Consider the following 18,648-nt stretch of genomic DNA (forward strand, 5'->3'; position numbering starts at 1 on the left):
CATTAGTACATTAACTTGGGGATAAGAAACTCATACCAACCCACAAATCTGAATATAAGACAAGTCCGGAAACATGGGATATAACTAGCCATTCTCATTTTGTGCTGCACACATTAGAGGTGTCCCGCCTCCCTTACTGAGTAGATTCATACACAGCACTGGATCGAATTCATGAGAGAGCACAAAGACAACGTTAAATTGAGCAAAAACAAACACAACAAGCGGTGAGAAATGTGCACAAACAAAAAACTGAAGGCCAAATAGAACAGTAGAACCAAAGGAAAATGGCTGAAAAGCAGAGATTCTGCTTCTCACTGTTCACTGCTGTGCACCTCACACTGAACTCATTCTCATTCAAAGGAACAGGTGCTGAAACTGGTCATTCTGAACAGGGCACATTTCAACAAGGCAAGAACGGTGCTGTTTTGTTTGATCCTTGTGGTGTTTTGACCAAAGCATGTAACAGACCTTTCATCGTGACCCCGGGAAACTCGATTAACTTGTGAAAATGGGTATAGCGTCTCCCCTTTGAAAAATACGCGCCAGAACTTAATGCTTCACGAGTGGCATCGGGTATGTTAGATTAGTCTTCCACTTTAAATTACAAGTAGATATGGCTTCAATAGCAGTCTCAAGTAGGTTGTTGAAAACAGCAAAAAGGGAATCAGGAAAACAGCTGTCAGAAAATCCTCAAAAAGAAATTAGTAACATTTCATAGAGCTATAGAGGGATATATAAAAAGATATGAAAACATGTTGGTTTAGCAGTAACAACTATGAAGGCTGTAATCCAGAAATGGAGGATAAGTGGACAGATGAAGACTCTCCCCACAAGTGGGTACCAAAAAATACTCTGCAAGAATTCAACACAAATAGCAAACGAGCAATTGGAAAACTATGCCTAAGAGAAGAAGAACACCATTCCCACAGTAAAACATGATGGAAGACCACTGTGGTGTTCAGTGTGTGTTTCTGCACGAGGGACTAGAGCTCTGTAGAAAGCCGAAGAAAGGGTGAATACAGGTCAATATCAACAGATTTCTGAGCAAAACCTCCCACCCTCTCTTAAAAAGCTAACATGAATTGTGGATAAATGCTGCAACAAGACAGTGACCCAAAGCTTAAAGCAAGGGCAGATGCGCCCTGGTTTAAAAAGCAGGTGAATGGTTTGCCATGGCCTTCCCAGTCTCCAGAGTTAAATACAATAGAAAATATGAGGATAGATTTGAAGAAACCAGTACATGACTGACAGCAGATCAGTCTGGTGGAATCAGAGCAAATATGCAGCAAGTATGGGCTAAAATTGTACCTGTGAGGAATTAAAAATCAGCTCAGAGAAAAGCTATAAAATAGGTATAAAATGAGATATAAGACTGGGTCTTAATTATGTAATGTATAATTTATTAAATGTGACATTCTATACTTTTTCATGTCGTTGTGTGGCCTCTTAATGAAATGCCTGTGACATGCTTTGTTCAAAATACCAAAAGGATCAAACACCACAGCATGTTTCTCACCCTGTCTAAGAAGACCTGTTTAGAACTGCTTGTTTCTTTAAATATTAATGAGCTACACACAGCACACCACACTCTTAATGAGCAGTACAAGAAGAGAGGTAGAAAAGCACTAGTCTTTGGTCAGTTCTTTTTTCTCCACTCTCATTTTGCTCAGTCCTCTTAGTTCTCTGCTGTTGTTGCATCAGTTTAACGCCGTTTAACCCTGCTTTTATGCTTTTATAAACATGAGTCCGGCACTCTAGAGATTCTCACATGAGGGTGTGCTCAATTATATTGATTCCAGTTATTGAGTAAAGGGAGCAAATCAGAATGGCTTGTTTTCTCCCAAGTTTTCTTGACATAGGCAGCTCAAAAAAGACTGGGTTGAAGATAGGGGATGCTGAAATTATCAACCTCATATTCATTCATTCATTGTCTGTAACCTTATGTCTGTCCTATTCAGTTCAGGGTCGCTGTAGGTCCAGGAATCACCCAGAATTACTGGGCACAAGGCAGGAACACACCCTGGAGGGGGCACCCGTCCTTCACAGGGCAACACATACTCACACATTCACATACACACACCTGTAGACACTTTTTTTTAGTCGCCAATCCACCTACCAGCATGTGTTTTGGACCGTTGGAGGAAACCAGAGCTACCGTAGGAAACCCACGGACACAGGGAGAACACACCACACTCCTCACAGACAGTCACCCGGAGGAAACCCACACAGACACAGGGAGAACAGACCACACTCCTCACAGACAGTCACCTGGAGGAAACCCACACAGACACAGGGAGAATACACCACACTCCTCACAGACAGTCACCAGGAGTGGGACTCAAACCCACACAGACACAGAGAGAACACACTACACCCTTGCAGACAGTCACCCGGAGGAAACCCACACAGACACAGGGAGAACACACCACACTACTCACAGACAGTCACCCGGAGGATACCCACACAGACACAGGGAGAACACACCACACTCCTCACAGACAATCACCCGGAGGAAACCCACACAGACACAGAGAGAACACACCACACTCCTCGCAGACAGTCACCCGGAGTAAACCCACGCAGACACAGGGAGAACACACCACACTCCTCAAAGACAGTCACCCGGAGGAAACCCACGCATACACAGGGAGAACACACCACACTCACAGACAATCACCCGGAGAAAACCCACACAGACACAGAGAGAACACACCACACTCCTCGCAGACAGTCACCCGGAGGAAACCCACGCAGACACAGGGAGAACACACCACACTCCTCACAGACAATCACCCGGAGGAAACCCACGCAGACACAGGGAGAACACACCACACTCCTCACATACAGTCACCCGGAGGAAACCCACACAGACACAGGGAGAACACACCACATTCCTCACAGACAGTCACCCGGAGGAAACCCACGCAGACACAGGGAGAACACACCACATTCCTCACAGACAGTCACCCGGAGGAAACCCATGCAGACACAGGGAGAACACACCACACTCCTCACAGACAGACACCCGGAGGAAACCCACACAGACACAGGGAGAACACCACACTCCTCACAGACAGTCACCCGGAGGAAACCCACACAGACACAGAGAGAACACACCACACTCCTTGCAGACAGTCACCTGGAGGAAACCCACACAGACACAGGGAGAACACCACACTCCTCACATACAGTCACCCGGAGGAAACCCACACAGACACAGAGAGAACACACCACACTCCTCGCAGACAGTCACCTGGAGGAAACCCACATAGACACAGGGAGAACACCACACTCCTCACATACAGTCACCCGGAGGAAACCCACACAGACACAGAGAGAACACACCACACTCCTCGCAGACAGTCACCTGGAGGAAACCCACATAGACACAGGGAGAACACCACACTCCTCACATACAGTCACCCGGAGGAAACCCACACAGACACAGGGAGAACACACCACATTCCTCACAGACAGTCACCCGGAGGAAACCCACGCAGACACAGGGAGAACACACCACATTCCTCACAGACAGTCACCAAGAGCAGGACTAAAAACCCATGTTGATTATTCCATATGGATCAGATTTTTTATATATTTTTTTGATTAACAGGAAAACAGTGTATTTTCTGTATATTTATTTACCTTTCCTATCCACTTTCTGTCAAGCAGTCAGTTTTGTTTTCATGATTAAATCATAGTAAATAATGTGTAATGAAATTTTAGTGGGAGATTTAATATCTGTGCAGGCTTCCCTTCTTGCTCACACATGCTCTACCATAAAACAAATGTAGACATGCAAGTGGAATGAGACGCCATCGGGATCGCCCACAGGGACTTTACGCTCTTGAATTTCTTTGATTTAATCTTGAAATATTGTATTTTATTCTTTTAACAAGTGGCCCTAAAGCACCATCACACATTTATATGTCAGAAATACATTACATTAACTTATTTTGTATTTTATTATATATATCCATCCATTATCTGTTAGCGCTTATCCAATTTAGGGTCGCGGGGGGTCCAGAGCCTACCTGGAATCTATTTTATTATATATATATATATATATATATTTTTAGCAGTTGAATTTCTAACAGTCTTCAAACGCAGGGAGTGCTGCATCACCCTCAGCAGCCCCCACTTCCCACGTCCCTGCATCACTGTGCTGCATGAAGCATTTCAGCCCTCCTATTGTCTTCATCTCAGCACTGAATCCTAATTCTAATCACTCAATAATTATTTAAATACAAACTGTCTGTGTGCCGTAGATTAAAGCTGATTTATAGCAAGGTTCCTCTGTCACTGGGTTGTGGACGTCAAGGGGAACTATTGGTTCATAGTGAACTGTATCTAAATATAAATTAGAGATTTTAAAATGTATTAATACAAGCCCTGAAATTACGCCACACACAGCTATGTCGATTTCAGACATTTATTTTAGCAACAAACGCCTTGTTGTCGTGGGAGCCTTGGTACCGGGGATGAATAGACGATCTCTGTGGTGGAACACGTGATCAATCCCATCGCAAATCCGCATACTTGATTTTATTTTTAATTTCTAAAAGAATGCTACAGTATGTCAGCTCAGATTTGAGTCGACATGGTGGAACTGCCATGTCCATTTCGAGGGACACTTGGGTCAGACGTGCCTTCAGGGAGGTGCTCTAATTTAACCGGCTGCCTCACACTCTCAGGGCTGCAGTTGAGCCTCCTTGTCCTGAAGGGTGGGGGTCTTCAGCATGTCGCTCAGACTCAGGTTGGAACGTGAAGTAAGAGAGGATCAGAGCTCTCTCGCTCTCTGACGGATCTTTCTTTTGCTTGTGAAGATGAAAGAACAACATGCACAACGTGTCTCAGTGACAACAAAATCGAGCCCAGGAAGCCGTGCGAGGACTGGAAAATATAAGTTAAACAGCGTGGTTATATGACTTCACATACTGCCTTTGTACATAAAGGTTTGTGTCAGTGAGGAATAATGGGTAAAAGAACATAGAGGACTTCCCCCTTTTGCTTTGGCAGTTGGGAAAGTCGTTTCAGTAATCTGAAATCTAAATCAGTCTTTTTTCCAACTGTTTTCCCCTGTTCCCTCATTTGATATAACAGTTTGGCAGAGAATGAACAGCGCTTTGAGCCTCTGCCAAAGCAGCTGCAGCTTGCCATGACATCTTAAATCCAGCTGGTACAGAAGGTGCATCATTGCACTTAGAGGAGAGTGCTAATCATTCTTCTTTATCACTTGTCTACACTAATTAATAAACGATGAAGAAGAGAACAAGAGTTGTCTGTCCTACACTCTCTCAGAACTCAGAAATGTAAAGTGCAAACTCTTTAGCTTGTTACAAAGGCAACAAATCCCATACCCAGCCTACGTATTAGTCAGAGCATCAAGAGACAATATAGAGGCAGCTTTACGAAGAGAGGCTCTAATTACGGACAGTCTTCCGACACCTTATGTCAGTGGGGGGTGGCACATGTAGCAGGTTATTTACCAGAAACTTCCATGAAACTTTGTCAACTTCATCACTGTAAAAAGATGTTTGTGGAGGGAGACTTGCGAATGAACCTATGAAACCATCCAATTACTTTGCCATTTTGGACTCCTTATCACTAGCAAAACAGGCTAATCATATGCTGTCAGGTCCCACCCCACACACACACACACACACACACCCTGTCCGTTCGCAGGCCTACCCCTTCATCAAAAATGTTTAAGCTTGTGATTTGGTCTGCAGTCTGCTGTTAAAAAAAGGTTAGTGCTGTGTTGCTCTTGCTATTGTTAGCTCTGGTATTAGTTTAGTGTTCGAATCCGCCTCAGACGCTCTGCGATGCTAATGTTGAGCTGTTCTTGGAGCTGTTAAGTGCTAGGTCCAACACAGTCTATAGTTCTCTCTCTAGAACTAGTCGGATCAGGTCCAGCTTCTTTCCCTCCCCCATCACTCTGCTGGACTCCTAACTTTACCACCAACACTACTCACCAGGACTATCACTTATTAATGGTTATATTGTTTTTAAACCACAAAAAGCTGTTTATTTTCTACTGATGTAATGCACATTGGTTTACTCATGTATCAGTGGACCTTATATAGTATAAGTGTGATGTTGATAAGGAGAATTCTTTTACTGTATTTATGCTTTGTATTTAATCATGTTATGATTAGTATTTTATATTGTAATTATATATAATTTTATACAAGCAGCAGGATTATGAAGCAGATAACTTCTTCTTTAAATTATAATAAATATATCAGGCAACTTAGACTTCTGCACAGGACTGTACGTATATATTTATAGACATGTTATTTGTGTAACTATTATTAATATGTTATTATTATGATTATATTAATTAATATAATATATTATCTATAATATTATATATATATTGCACTACTTTGTTTTGCACTATTGCTAATATTTACCTTTCTGGTAGATGCTAAATTAATTTTATTGCCTTGTTCTGAACAATGACAATATATTAGAATCTATTTATCTATGATTCCAGACGTGTAAGATCAGGCCTATAGCACAGTAAATATACATTTATACTCTCTCTCTCTCTCTCTCTGTCACTCTGTCTCTCTCTCTCTCTCTCTCTCTTTCTCTCTCTCTCTCTCTCTCACTCTCTATCACTCTGTCTCTCTCTTTCTCTCTCTCTCTCTGTCTCACTCTCTCTCTGTCACTCTGTCTCTCTCTTTCTCTCTGTCTCTCTCTCTCTGTCTCTCTCTCTCTCTCACTCTCTCTCTCTGTCACTCTGTCTCTCTCTCTTTCTCTCTGTCTCTCTCTCTGTGTCTCTCTCTCTCTGTCACTCTGTCTCTCTCTCTCTTTCTCTGTCTCTCTCTCTGTCTCTCTCTCTCTGTCTCCTCTCTCTCTCTCACTCTCTGTCACTCTCTCTCTCTCTTTCTCTCTGTCTCTCTGTCTCTCTGTCTCTCTCTCTTTCTCTCTCTATCTGTCTCCTCTCTCTCTCTCTCTCTCTCTCTCTCTCTCTGTGTGTCTCTTTCTGTCTGTCTCCCTCTGTGTCTGTCTCTCTGTCTGTCTCTCTCTCTTTATTTATTTATTTATTTCCTTTCTCTCTCAGGTACCATGACGCTCAGGACGTGACGAGCAACTTCCTGGGAGCCATGTGGCTCATCTCCATCACCTTCCTCTCCATTGGCTATGGAGACATGGTGCCTCACACCTACTGCGGAAAAGGCGTGTGTCTGTTGACCGGCATTATGGTAAACACTAAGCATTTGTACTTACAAGACTTTTTAATATTGTATGCAATATAAATAATTTTGGACATACATTTTGTGAATAAAATAATTTATTATGTTGCCAGTTGTGACAGGTGACAACATTTAGATTATTATTAATTTTTAGTGACTTTTTAACGTAGGAGGTAAAGGATATAACGTGAAGCGTCCAATCACAGGGATTTCCTGCCTGCTTGCTCGTGGGATTTTGTCCAAAAACGCGACGACCGAAGCCGCAGAGAAGCGCAGCTGAGCATTTAACAGTGGAAGGCGATGTGGAGAATATGGTGAAGTGAAAATGATCAGTTTTTTTTCCACCATCTACATCTCTGTCAGACCTTAAGAGGCGAGAGTCAAAGACACAAAAGCGCATGCGACTACTTTATGGTCTTTTATTATGAATATTATTATAATTTGGCACTTATAAAAACATTTGGTTCCTTGATTTCAAATAAAATGAAATAAAAAATGAAAAATTGACTTTTAGGGCTGTTTGTTAAAAAAAGAAATTACATACAAGATAAAAAAGTTGTGACCACCCAGCGACATCTCATTTCACTTGTGCCTCTTTATTTTGTTTTATGACAGAATATGTGTGAGTGCAAGGATTGAAACATAACGACTTTATTTGCTCAAAATAACAAAGTTTAATTTAGCATGGGTCTAAACAACTGTCGTATAAATGTGTGTTGTTTTTGGACCGTGTTACCTGGACCATACTAAATTATATATATAATTAAATATGAAAGTGGTGTATATATATAGGGGTTGGACAATGAAAGTGAAACACCTGTCATTGTAGTGTGGGAGGTTTAATGGTTAAATTGGAGCAGTCTGGTGGCCAATCTTCATTAACTGCACATTGCACCAGTAAGACCATGTGCATCCAATGGTTCAAACATTGTGTCCCGAAGGCGGTGCCGTGTATCAGGACGACAATGCACCAATACACACAGCGAGACTGGTGACAGACTGGTTTGATGAACATGAAAGTGAAGTTGAACATCTCCCATGGCCTGCACAGTCACCAGATCTAAATATTATTGAGCCACTTTGGGGTGTTTTGGAGGAGCGAGTCAGGAAACGTTTTCCTCCACCAGCATCACGTAGAGACCTGGCCACTATCCTGCAAGAAGAATGGCTTAAAATCCCTCTGACCACTGTGCAGGACTTGTATATGTCATTCCCAAGACGAACTGACGCTGTATCGGCCGCAAAAGGAGGCCCTACACCACACTAATAAATTACTGTGGTCTAAAACCACGTGTTTCACTTTCATTGTCCAACCCCTGTACATATATATACACACATTTTCATGATGTTTTTTCATAGTTTACATTTTACTAATCTGCTCCTCACAGCCGCACATGATTATAATATTAAATAATCATTTTTAAGCAGGAATCAGGCCTTCTGAAGAGATTCAGAGGATTGCTTACTGCGGAATATAGCCATAATATCAGACAAGGACCGAGCTTATATTGCACATGTTGGAAACTGACCACTTCAACTACAGCCATTAGACCAAATGGATCTGCAAATATGAGCCCTGTGCTTCTCTCATTTTCTTGGCTTTCACAGCCTATCTGTCTCCCTGCATTTTCTCTCTCTCTCTCTCTCTCTCTATTTTTTTTGCCTGAGGGTTGTTCTGTGTCAGGTGCTGTGCAGCAGAGGAGCCTTGCTGTCCTTGTCTTATGTGCTTGTGTGTGTGTGTGTGTTCATGGGTGTAGGAGCCCGTGCACCCATGTGTGTGTGTGTGTGTGGTGGATTAGCATTTACCTGGTATGTCACTGACCAGTGCGTCGTGTAGTGTTCATCTGCCGTGTAGTTTAATAAGTGAACTCCTTTATTCTTTTCCTCTTTGCTGCTTTTACTCAGTTAGTGGATTTCTGTTTTTATCACTGTCTTTTTGCAAACGCTGTCTCTTTTATACAGCTCTCTCTCTCTCTCTCTCTCTCTCTCTCTCTCGCTTTCTCTCTCTCTCTTTTATACACACACACACACACACACACACGGGTCCTGTTACTAGATGCAGACAGGAACAACAGGGTTTAAAAAAAGTAACAAGTGTAAAATCCATGTATCGACCTGAAGTAAACAGAATAGTTTATTTATTATTAATAAGAATAGTTATATTATCTTTTGGTCTTTGTCTTTTGTCTTGGTTGTTTGTCCATTTACTTTTCTTTCTCGTGTCCCTTTTGAGCCTATGTTAATTTCAGTGTTATGTTAGTATTTGTTTAGTATTTGATCTTGGGTTTGTTTAGTGAAATGGCATAGGCTTTGTCTTTAGTTTTCTGGTGTCTCTTTACTTTTTTATCTTACGTCTAGTCCTTTCTCTGCTCTTTCTCTGTGCCATATTTTTAGTTCGTGTCTTACTCTTCTAGCTGTTCCTGCGTAAATAAAATTCCTGCATCTCCACATATACTTGGTCATTCCTCATGTCTTCTTGCACTCGTTCCTGACAAAGATATATGTAAATGTGCTCTCCTCTGATTGATGTCCCTATGCTGTAACGCAGATAAAAAGCAGTCCAGGCTGAAGTATTAAAGTATTACTTCAGGATTATTATGGACCTCTATGTCACCTTTTTCGATTTTTATGTTTATTTATTTATCATTTGAACCCAGCAGCTGTCCTTCACATTGTGTGAAAATAAAGAATGGACCAATAGGAATGCTCCAGAATCTTTTCACATTCACTTCCATTGAAATGAAGTTTTTTTTTTCCTTCTGTAAAATTACTATTTTGGGAGATTCATTCATTCATTATCTGTAACCCTTATCCAGTTCAGGGTCCAGAGTCTACCTGGAATCATTGGGCGCAAGGCAGGAATACACCCTGTAGGGGGCGCTTCACAGGGCAACACAGACACACACACACACACACATTCATGGAGAATTTTTGAGTCGCCAATCCACCTACCAACGTGTGTTTTTGGACTGTGGGAGGAAACCGGAGCACCCGGAGGAAACCCACGCGGACACGGGGAGAACACACCAACTTCTCACAGACAGTCACTCGGAGTGGGAATCGAACCCTGCGACACTACCTGCTGCACCACCGTGCCGTGTTTTGGGAGGTGCATGTTTTTAATTGGTCATCGATAAAATATTTGTAACCTGATGTGTTTTGTACTTTGGTAGAGACTCGTAGATACAGAACAGACATAGTTTTGTACGTTTTGTAGCTTTGAACCTTCTTGATGCATTTTATATTTTCCTTAGGAATGTTAATCAAAAACTGCAACTGATGATTAGTTTTATGAATTAATTTAGCTCTTAGCTCATGAATAAATTAAGCAATCAATAATTATGCTCCTTTAACATGAAATAATGGCACCTGATTTAAATAAATACAAGTCCTCTATAAATGTTTATTTATTTATTATACATTGAAATGAAACGTTGCTGTACTATAAACAATACAAATGTGATATCTCCATTATTTTATTCATTCATTCATTCATTATCTGTAACCCTTATCCAGTTCAGGGTCGCGGTGGGTCCAGAGCCTACCTGGAATCATTGGGCGCAAGGCAGGAATACACCCTGGAGAGGGCGCTAGTCCTTCTCCATTATTTTATTTTATAGATAATTTTATTTGCTCATTTATCATCTGCTGTCGTATTTTACAGATTTTAAATGTTAACTCTTGCACCTTCATCATCTCCAAAGCATCCTAGTAGAACTCTAATGTCTTCCGGGCTGGGACAATTACTGTTGGACAGATATATATTTTGGACAGGTGCATATTTATTTACATGGTACAAAGCATAAACATGCTCTAAAAAGTAAGCATTTTTTGACTTAGTTTACAACAGTTTCTCTTAAGCTTTTCCCATGAGAAATTGTGTAACTGATATTTTAATAAAGTCCTGAAGGCAGTTCATATAATACACACGATTATGTTTCTAAACAATAGGTACTTATTTAACATCACTAACATATGTGTGCTTTCTTTTTGTTTCTGCATTTCCATAACACTGCTGTGACAGATGGCATACTGCCTTCGAGAATGTGTTTAGTGCAAAGGTTTTTAAAACCAAACTTTGACTTTCCAGTCCTCGCTAAATGAGAGTGATTACAAAATCCCAGACTTGTAGCTGAACTCAAGGTCTAGAATCGAGAATCTAGTGGAATCTAGTGCATATTATCTTCCAGAGGGTGAGGATCCACTGCTCTAGAGCCCAAAGTCTTGGGGGCATCATAGCCCTCTACCATATGCTTGGCATTGGGCAAGGTGTTGAAGAACATTCCATTGTACCGCACTGATTGACTGTGAAGATTATACCAGGTCTGTGTGAAGGTTGAATGCTTGTGTCAGCAATTGGTGCACTTCAAAATAGTTGTAATCACTCATTAGAAGAGGTGTCTACAAAAGTTTGGAATATAGTATAGAGTTTATTTTCATGCCGAAGATATTTTAACGGACATAAAAAGCTCAGCAGTAAGAAGCTCATGAGGCTGTGGTGATCCACCTAGGCACAGTTTAGGACCAGGCAGTAATGTGTTCTTCCCTAAACTGGCCCAAGCTTGAATATATTTAAAGTGTTAAAATATTTGTTACAATAGAAAACATAAAATGTACATAATTATAGATTTATTTATATGAAACTGATGAATAAAGGCCACCTTTACTGCTTTTGCCCCCCACACACATTTATATGAATACAAGAGCAGAAGCAGAGACAGTTCACTGACACTCCCTACTCCCACACACACATGCACACACACACACACACACACACACACACACACACACACACACACACACACACTGTCTCTTTCACATACACACACACAAACACTGTCTCTTTTACACACACACACACACACACACACACACACAAAGAGACCTACAAGCTTTTGAAATTGTATTTCTGGATGTTTGTGTTCTATCCAATTTTTACATTTTTTTGTGTGGTTCAGGTAAAAGTGTAAGAAATAGAAATGGCTACAGGAATGAAAAACATCTTGAGAGGATGCAAGAAGTTAGAGAGAGAGAGAGAGAGAGAGAGAGCAGAATGCTTTAGACTGTGATTTCTTGTTGAGAGTGATTGTAATGACTTTCTATAGGTGGAATTATTGGACTTGTTGCTATGACAACACCGAAGGCCAACTCTGTCGGAATATACCACTGCCCTGAGGGGACAGGGGGATTTTAGAGGGGGTTGTTTGGCTCATACTTTGGATTTAGTGCCAGAGAGAGGGGAATGCCAGGGAAATCTGTTATGTTCTGTAGTGTGTGCTTGAAACACTACATGGATGCCATCAGTCTGTATGTGTCTTATGTGCCATTTATTCTTTTTTCAAAAGCAGTAGAGATGTAGATCTGTGCTGTGACTGTGGTTCTTGTAATTCTGATCCTTTAGGAGATGATTCAGTATATTATCATGATCAATGAATTGAATTCTTCAGGATTAGGTTCGTTTTGATGTTTTCTGTTACTCAATGTTCAGGCGTGTACTGTGTTTATAAGTGTAGCGAGGGGTTGTGTGTACACACAGTTGAATATACACCAACACCAAGAAGCATTTGTGTACTTATCTTCACAATATCTTAAAGGCAACATCTGTGATTGTGGAGAACTGCTGTTTGCTCAGATTTGTTTTCGTTCAGAAGCTCTACGTCTTTTAAGCCAGTATAACAGAACTGGGCAGTCAGTGTTTTTCTTCAAGCATGTTGAAGTCCAATGATATCATTTTGGTGCCTGTTTAAAAAGAAGTAATGGCTGGCTTCACATTTACATTTATGATAAAAGTGTTATGCAAGTCTTTATAATTCACATTTTAAAAAGGGTTTCATAACCCTGGTTCTGGATGCCTAATGCCCTGCACATTTTTGTGCGTTTCCTGATTTAACACACCCACTTTAAAGCAATAATGGACTTTTAATGTGCTAATTAGTTGGATCAGGTGTGTTGGGAGCAGGGAAACACTAAAACTGCTAAACAGCAGTCTCTTGCTGTCTTCAAACACCATCTGAGGACATATCTCCTTCAAGAATTCTTTAATCAGCACTTATTTTGCACATATTAAAGCGTTACGATTGTACTCATGTCTTACTTTATTTGACATCCTGGCAAACTGTAGTATTTGAGCATTGTGTATCTAGGCCACCGTTCTGACTTTTATTTGGCAGCATCTAATCTTGAGGTTTCTTTTGGATTCTAGCCTATAAAGTGAAGCTTCATTTATTTTCTACGTAAAAAGTGAAGCGATTTTGCAAGTCACCCTGGATAAGACCCTCTGCCAAAATCCTTAAATGTAAATGTATAAAATGCAGGGCAGTGGGCCGTGTAATTGGAGGTGTCTTAGCTAGCACGTGAACTTGGCAATGACTAAAATTTTCGTATATTTATTTAGTACAATAATTGGACAAAAAACTATAGAATATAAGATGATAATATATTAGTAATATTGATCCGATGGTGCTTACTAGACACTGTGGTCTATTACAACCATACTTCAATTGCCAGGCTGCCATTGTAAATAAGAAGCTGTTCGTTATCATTATATCACTGGTTAAATTAAGGTTAAATAAAAAAATAAAATAAAAAATATTTTGCGCAGCAGGTAGTGTAGCAGTCACACAGCCCCGGGGACTCCTGGAGGTTGTGGGTTCGATTCCCGCTCCAGGTGACTGTCTGTGAGGAGTTGGTGTGTTCTCCCCGTGTCCGCGTGGGTTTCCTCTGGGTGCTCCGGTTTCCTCCCACAGTCCAAAAACACACGTTGTAAGCGGTTACAGATAATGAATGAATGAATAAAAATACAATTCAATTGCCATCTTCAGAAATGCTTCACATTGTGTGGAGGCAGTTTTGCACGAATACTTGACACATTGTTCAGTGCTTTGAAGTCTGCTGGACTGTTAGCTATTTTTCAGCATAATGAATCTTCTGTGCTTTTTCAATTTTAGAGAAAACAGGACACTTAAATACACAGTATTCAGTTCTTTTTGGGACAGATGGTCCACAGGCAGAATTGATGAATGCTATGCTGATGTGAGAGGCTACTGATAGTATGACTGAGGGAATAGTCAAAAGCTTTATTGTCCAAATGGTGACAGTCTGGGGCAGATAACAGTTTCCAGCAAGCAGAACATTTTAAGGGAATGTATCCCAAAAAAAAAAACAAAACATCATCTTGGATTATATATGTCTGTGTGTGCAGCAAAGACATCCAACAAAGGCAAAGGAAGAAAATTACATTCCTTCAGATGTTGGAAAACGAAATGTCACATGTTCTTGTTGTTAAAGAAATCAGCGAGAGTTAGGCAAAGTTTTTTTGTGGCCCCAGCAGTTCTTAAAGCTGTTCCTTTATACTTTCTTACTTTGTGATTAATAAGTGTCAGTGAACCTCCTCCTCATCCCCACTTTCTCCACCTCCACCCAGTCGACTGGTCATTAATTTCATTTAGCGCACAAGGACCTTACCAGAACCTCGTCCATTTTAGTAGATATTTTCAATTTCTACCATTGACTGGGCATGGACACTTTTTTTTTTTTTTTAGAAAAAGCCCAAAATGAATTAATAAACTGTCAAAATTAAAAATGACTATGCCTCAGCCATGTAGCTGGGAGTCCAAGAGAGCACAATTAGCCCACTCTGTGGTTCGGATGGCCATCCTACTTCCCTCATCACTCAGCGCAATGTTGGCCAAGCAGAGCATCTGTTAGCAAACACAAAAGAACTGGACAGATAGTGTTCTCCTCCAAGCATGTTGAATCCAAAGACACTGTGTTAGTAGCAGTTTGAAAAGAAGCAGTGGCTGGCTTTAAGTCACCAAGCCTTCTGATTTATGTGTGGCCCTCCCACTTGCTCATCACTTGGTATAATGCTGCTCAATATGGGCATGTATTAACAGACATGACAGAACTGGACAACTAGTGTTCTGCTCCGAGCGTGTTGAAGACAGTGATGCTGTGTTAGCAGCCATTTGAAAAAAAAGCTGTTGCTAGAGTCATGTGTCTCACAGGAAAGTCTTTCATCATCCCAGTTTGATAGCAGTGTGTTGTTGGGCTAGTCCTAGATTATTGGAAATTACTAATATTTGGGGAAAAAATACTAATATTCGGGGATAAAATTACTTTCTCTAACTTAAAATTAGCTAAAAAATACAACTTCTTAGTTTTTCTGGTCAATCTAGTTTGGGAACCACTGTACCAGGCTACTGGAGAAAGTGGAGGCATCGGTTAGGTGAAGGTGAAGTATTAAAAAGAGGTTATTGAGAGGAGATTTTCATGTGAAATGTGTGAGATTCTTGATTGCACATACAACATGAATGTACCAGGATCATTAGCATGTTTACTCATTTTTTAAATCCAGCATTTTTAGCACATAAATAAATATCAGCTTGATATTAGACACCTTTATAATCAGAGGTCCTGCAAGTCTGCTGTTTTTGTATTATTCAAATTTAATTAGCTGTTTACATAAGTTGGGGAAATTATTTTTTCTCTTATATTTTTTTTATGCTGTGCTACCACCTCAGTACATTCACTATTAAAGAATTTATAGAAATAACACCAGGTTATATTAATCCAATGTGAAATGTTGTATTAATAAACATGATGTACTTGGTGTGCAAAAAAAAGTGTATTTGAAGGTTTGTTATGTGGTGCTTAATAACTCAAATTTGCATGAAGCATTTGATTTAGCATTATGCTACCCAAGGCAGTACGTTTACATAGCCATTGTTAGCTGCTTTAGCCTTTTAGCCGTTGTAAAAAAAGATGCAGACTTCATGCTATTCTAAAAAATAAATTAGGTTCCACTTTTACACATATATATTTCTGGTATTAGAAATTATAGAAAATCTTCAGGGCGAGCGTTTCTTCATGGAACTGTATATGCAGAAACTGCCTAGGAGGGTTTTCCAGAGAGGCATCATGATTTATTTAGTGCCGTAAATGGACAAAGTGCTCTAGGAAAATGGGCTTTTTTGTTTTGTTTTCATATCTTTTGCAATTTTGGGGTTGGAGAGCCTCTGAATCTGTACTGTGAGTGTCATCCATTAGCCACCCTGGCTAACACACGCACACACAAGTCCACACTCACGGTGTACAGAATGTACTCAGACACCTAATAGCCATTTTATAATCTCAGGTTTTGTCATGAGTCATTTGATGAGATCAGTGCCGATTTGTCAAAAAAATTGTACCTTTTTTTCCCTGTGCTCTCGAGTGGAAATCTAAATGTGTTGCACTGGGTTAGCCAATGTTAGCGATACTGTTTTTCCACATTTCATCTTTTTTTATTTATTTAAAGATTTTTTGGCATGATGTCTATATATCATTAGATGCTATAGAAAAACCTGTGTATCTCATGGATACATTAAGGTTTTCTGTGATAAGCTACTTGTGATTATTGATAAGGCATTGTGTAAGTGGCGAGTGGGTTAGCATGCAAGTTGTAGCTAGCTTGCTACACAAATCACAATTAATGGGAATGTTCTACATTAAAAATCACATCCATTTTATTGAAGAAGCATAATTTGCTTTATTTGACGATAGCTGGGTGATATGAACTGATTTAAGGAGTTATATCCTGCAAGTTAATTTTTATAGAGGTTTATTTTTTAAAAATACCGCACCTCAAAGGTCAAATTGTGGACTGATATTTGCTGATCACCACTTAGGAAAAATCAAGCATACTCCTACGCTGATCCTTTCTGTCTGTTTATCCTGCCTTCTCCCTCTATCTTTGTCCTCCTTTTCTTTCTGTGATGGCCTTACTCTGTGTATGACTTTTGTTAATGAAAATCTAAAACCCTCTCCCCTTTCTTCTTTTTTGATATTTGATATTTGATGGTTCTGTTATTTTTTTTTACACTCACCTCTCTTTCTCTCTCTCTCTCTCTCTGTCGCTCTCTCTCTCTCTCTCTCTCTCTCTCTCTCTCTCTCTCTCTCTGTCTCTCTCTCTCTCTTTCTCTCTCTCTCTCTCTCTCTCTCTTTCTCTCTCTCTCTCTCTCTCTCTCTGTCGCTCTCTCTCTCTCTCTTTCCTCTCTCTCTCTCTCTCTCTCTCTCTCTCTCTCTCCTCCAGGGTGCAGGCTGCACAGCTTTGGTTGTTGCCGTGGTAGCGAGGAAACTGGAGCTGACCAAGGCCGAGAAGCACGTGCACAACTTTATGATGGACACACAGCTCACCAAACGGGTACACGCTCACACTCACAAACACACTTACACAACTTTTCACCACGCGCCACAAATCTTTAGCCTTGCACTGAATATGTGTTTCAGGTTTGGCAGTAAACAAAGACCTGCTCTTTGCAACTAGACCATTTAACAGATTAAAGGTGTTGTGGTGTCAATCTCTATTTGCACTGTGTCCTTATTAGGAATTTTGGGAAGTTAATGCAGGAGATAATAAATTATCTATAAAACTTTGTCTCATGCTGTGGGTACATTTTCAAAGTCCAGTATGTTTTGTACTGTACACTATTCTTCATAGTGATGCCAGAGCCCTTAGTGTTAAATAAATAGTGTTATATTCAATACACAGTGGTTCATGCTAAAATGAAGGCAGAGCTATGAGGAACTGCTGATGATGCTGTTGAAGGAGCAGGGCCTCACATGTTCTGATCAGCTACATTTGGAGAACAGGGGACAAGCTTTCATCTTAAACAATACGACTTTCACACACACACACACACACACACACACACACACACACACACACACACACACACACATGATTTGTGCATGAGAAGTGACATGTGGTGAAGACATCAATCCAAATCTGTCTTTCAGTTAGAACATAGCTTTACATAACAGCTGCTAGCACTCAGTCTTGCTGTTTACTCTTTCATCCTGCTCTCTCTCTCTTCTCTCTCTCTCTTCCTTTCCTCTCTCTGTCCTTCCCTCTTCTCCACCCTCTCTTTTGACTTTTCTCTCCTTTGCACTCTCTCCTTATCAGCCACTCTCTGTCCCTGCTCTCTTTCCCTCTCCCTCCCTCACTCCCTTTCTTCTTCTTCTCTCTCTCTCTCTCTCTCTCTCTCTTTCTCATCCCTCTGTCTCTTTCTCCCACCACTCTCTCCTTCCCTCTGTTTTTGGTCTCTGAAAATGCACCCAGTCAGACTAAGAGTGAAATATTTAGAGAATTTATGTGAAGCTCTTGAAGCATTACACTATACGCAGTGAATATAAAAAGTATAAAATGAACATTCAACAATTCAAGGCTCATTCGTTGGAAGAACAATGGGTTGTTGTTCATTACTTTGTGTCCAACTTAATGAGAGAGGCACAACGCACATTAACAAACACACCCTCCACGTCAGTGTCAGGTAAAAAATCACTCAGGACTGAGGCCAGGCTGAAGGGTGGAGGACTAATGTCCTGGAAAACTCAGCCATGCACAGCGTGATGCTCACATTATAGTCAACATACTTGTGTTACTCAGAAAGGTTTAGTTTGC

At 40.6% G+C, this 18,648-nt stretch overlaps 1 protein-coding gene across 2 annotated transcripts in view; it reads left to right on the forward strand.

The window, feature by feature from the left end:
- kcnn3 (potassium intermediate/small conductance calcium-activated channel, subfamily N, member 3) overlaps positions 1-18,648 on the forward strand; it is a 111,330-nt gene that overhangs the window by 73,956 nt on the left and 18,726 nt on the right. For both annotated transcript variants that reach the window (XM_066683089.1, XM_066683090.1), the window contains 2 exons: positions 7,073-7,214; positions 17,278-17,388. In XM_066683089.1, the coding sequence (XP_066539186.1) occupies positions 7,073-7,214; positions 17,278-17,388 (253 nt within the window). The remainder of the gene's footprint in view (positions 1-7,072; positions 7,215-17,277; positions 17,389-18,648) is intronic.

Source organism: Hoplias malabaricus, chromosome 10 (assembly GCF_029633855.1).
Source record: "Hoplias malabaricus isolate fHopMal1 chromosome 10, fHopMal1.hap1, whole genome shotgun sequence".
Taxonomy (NCBI): Eukaryota; Metazoa; Chordata; class Actinopteri; order Characiformes; family Erythrinidae; genus Hoplias; species Hoplias malabaricus.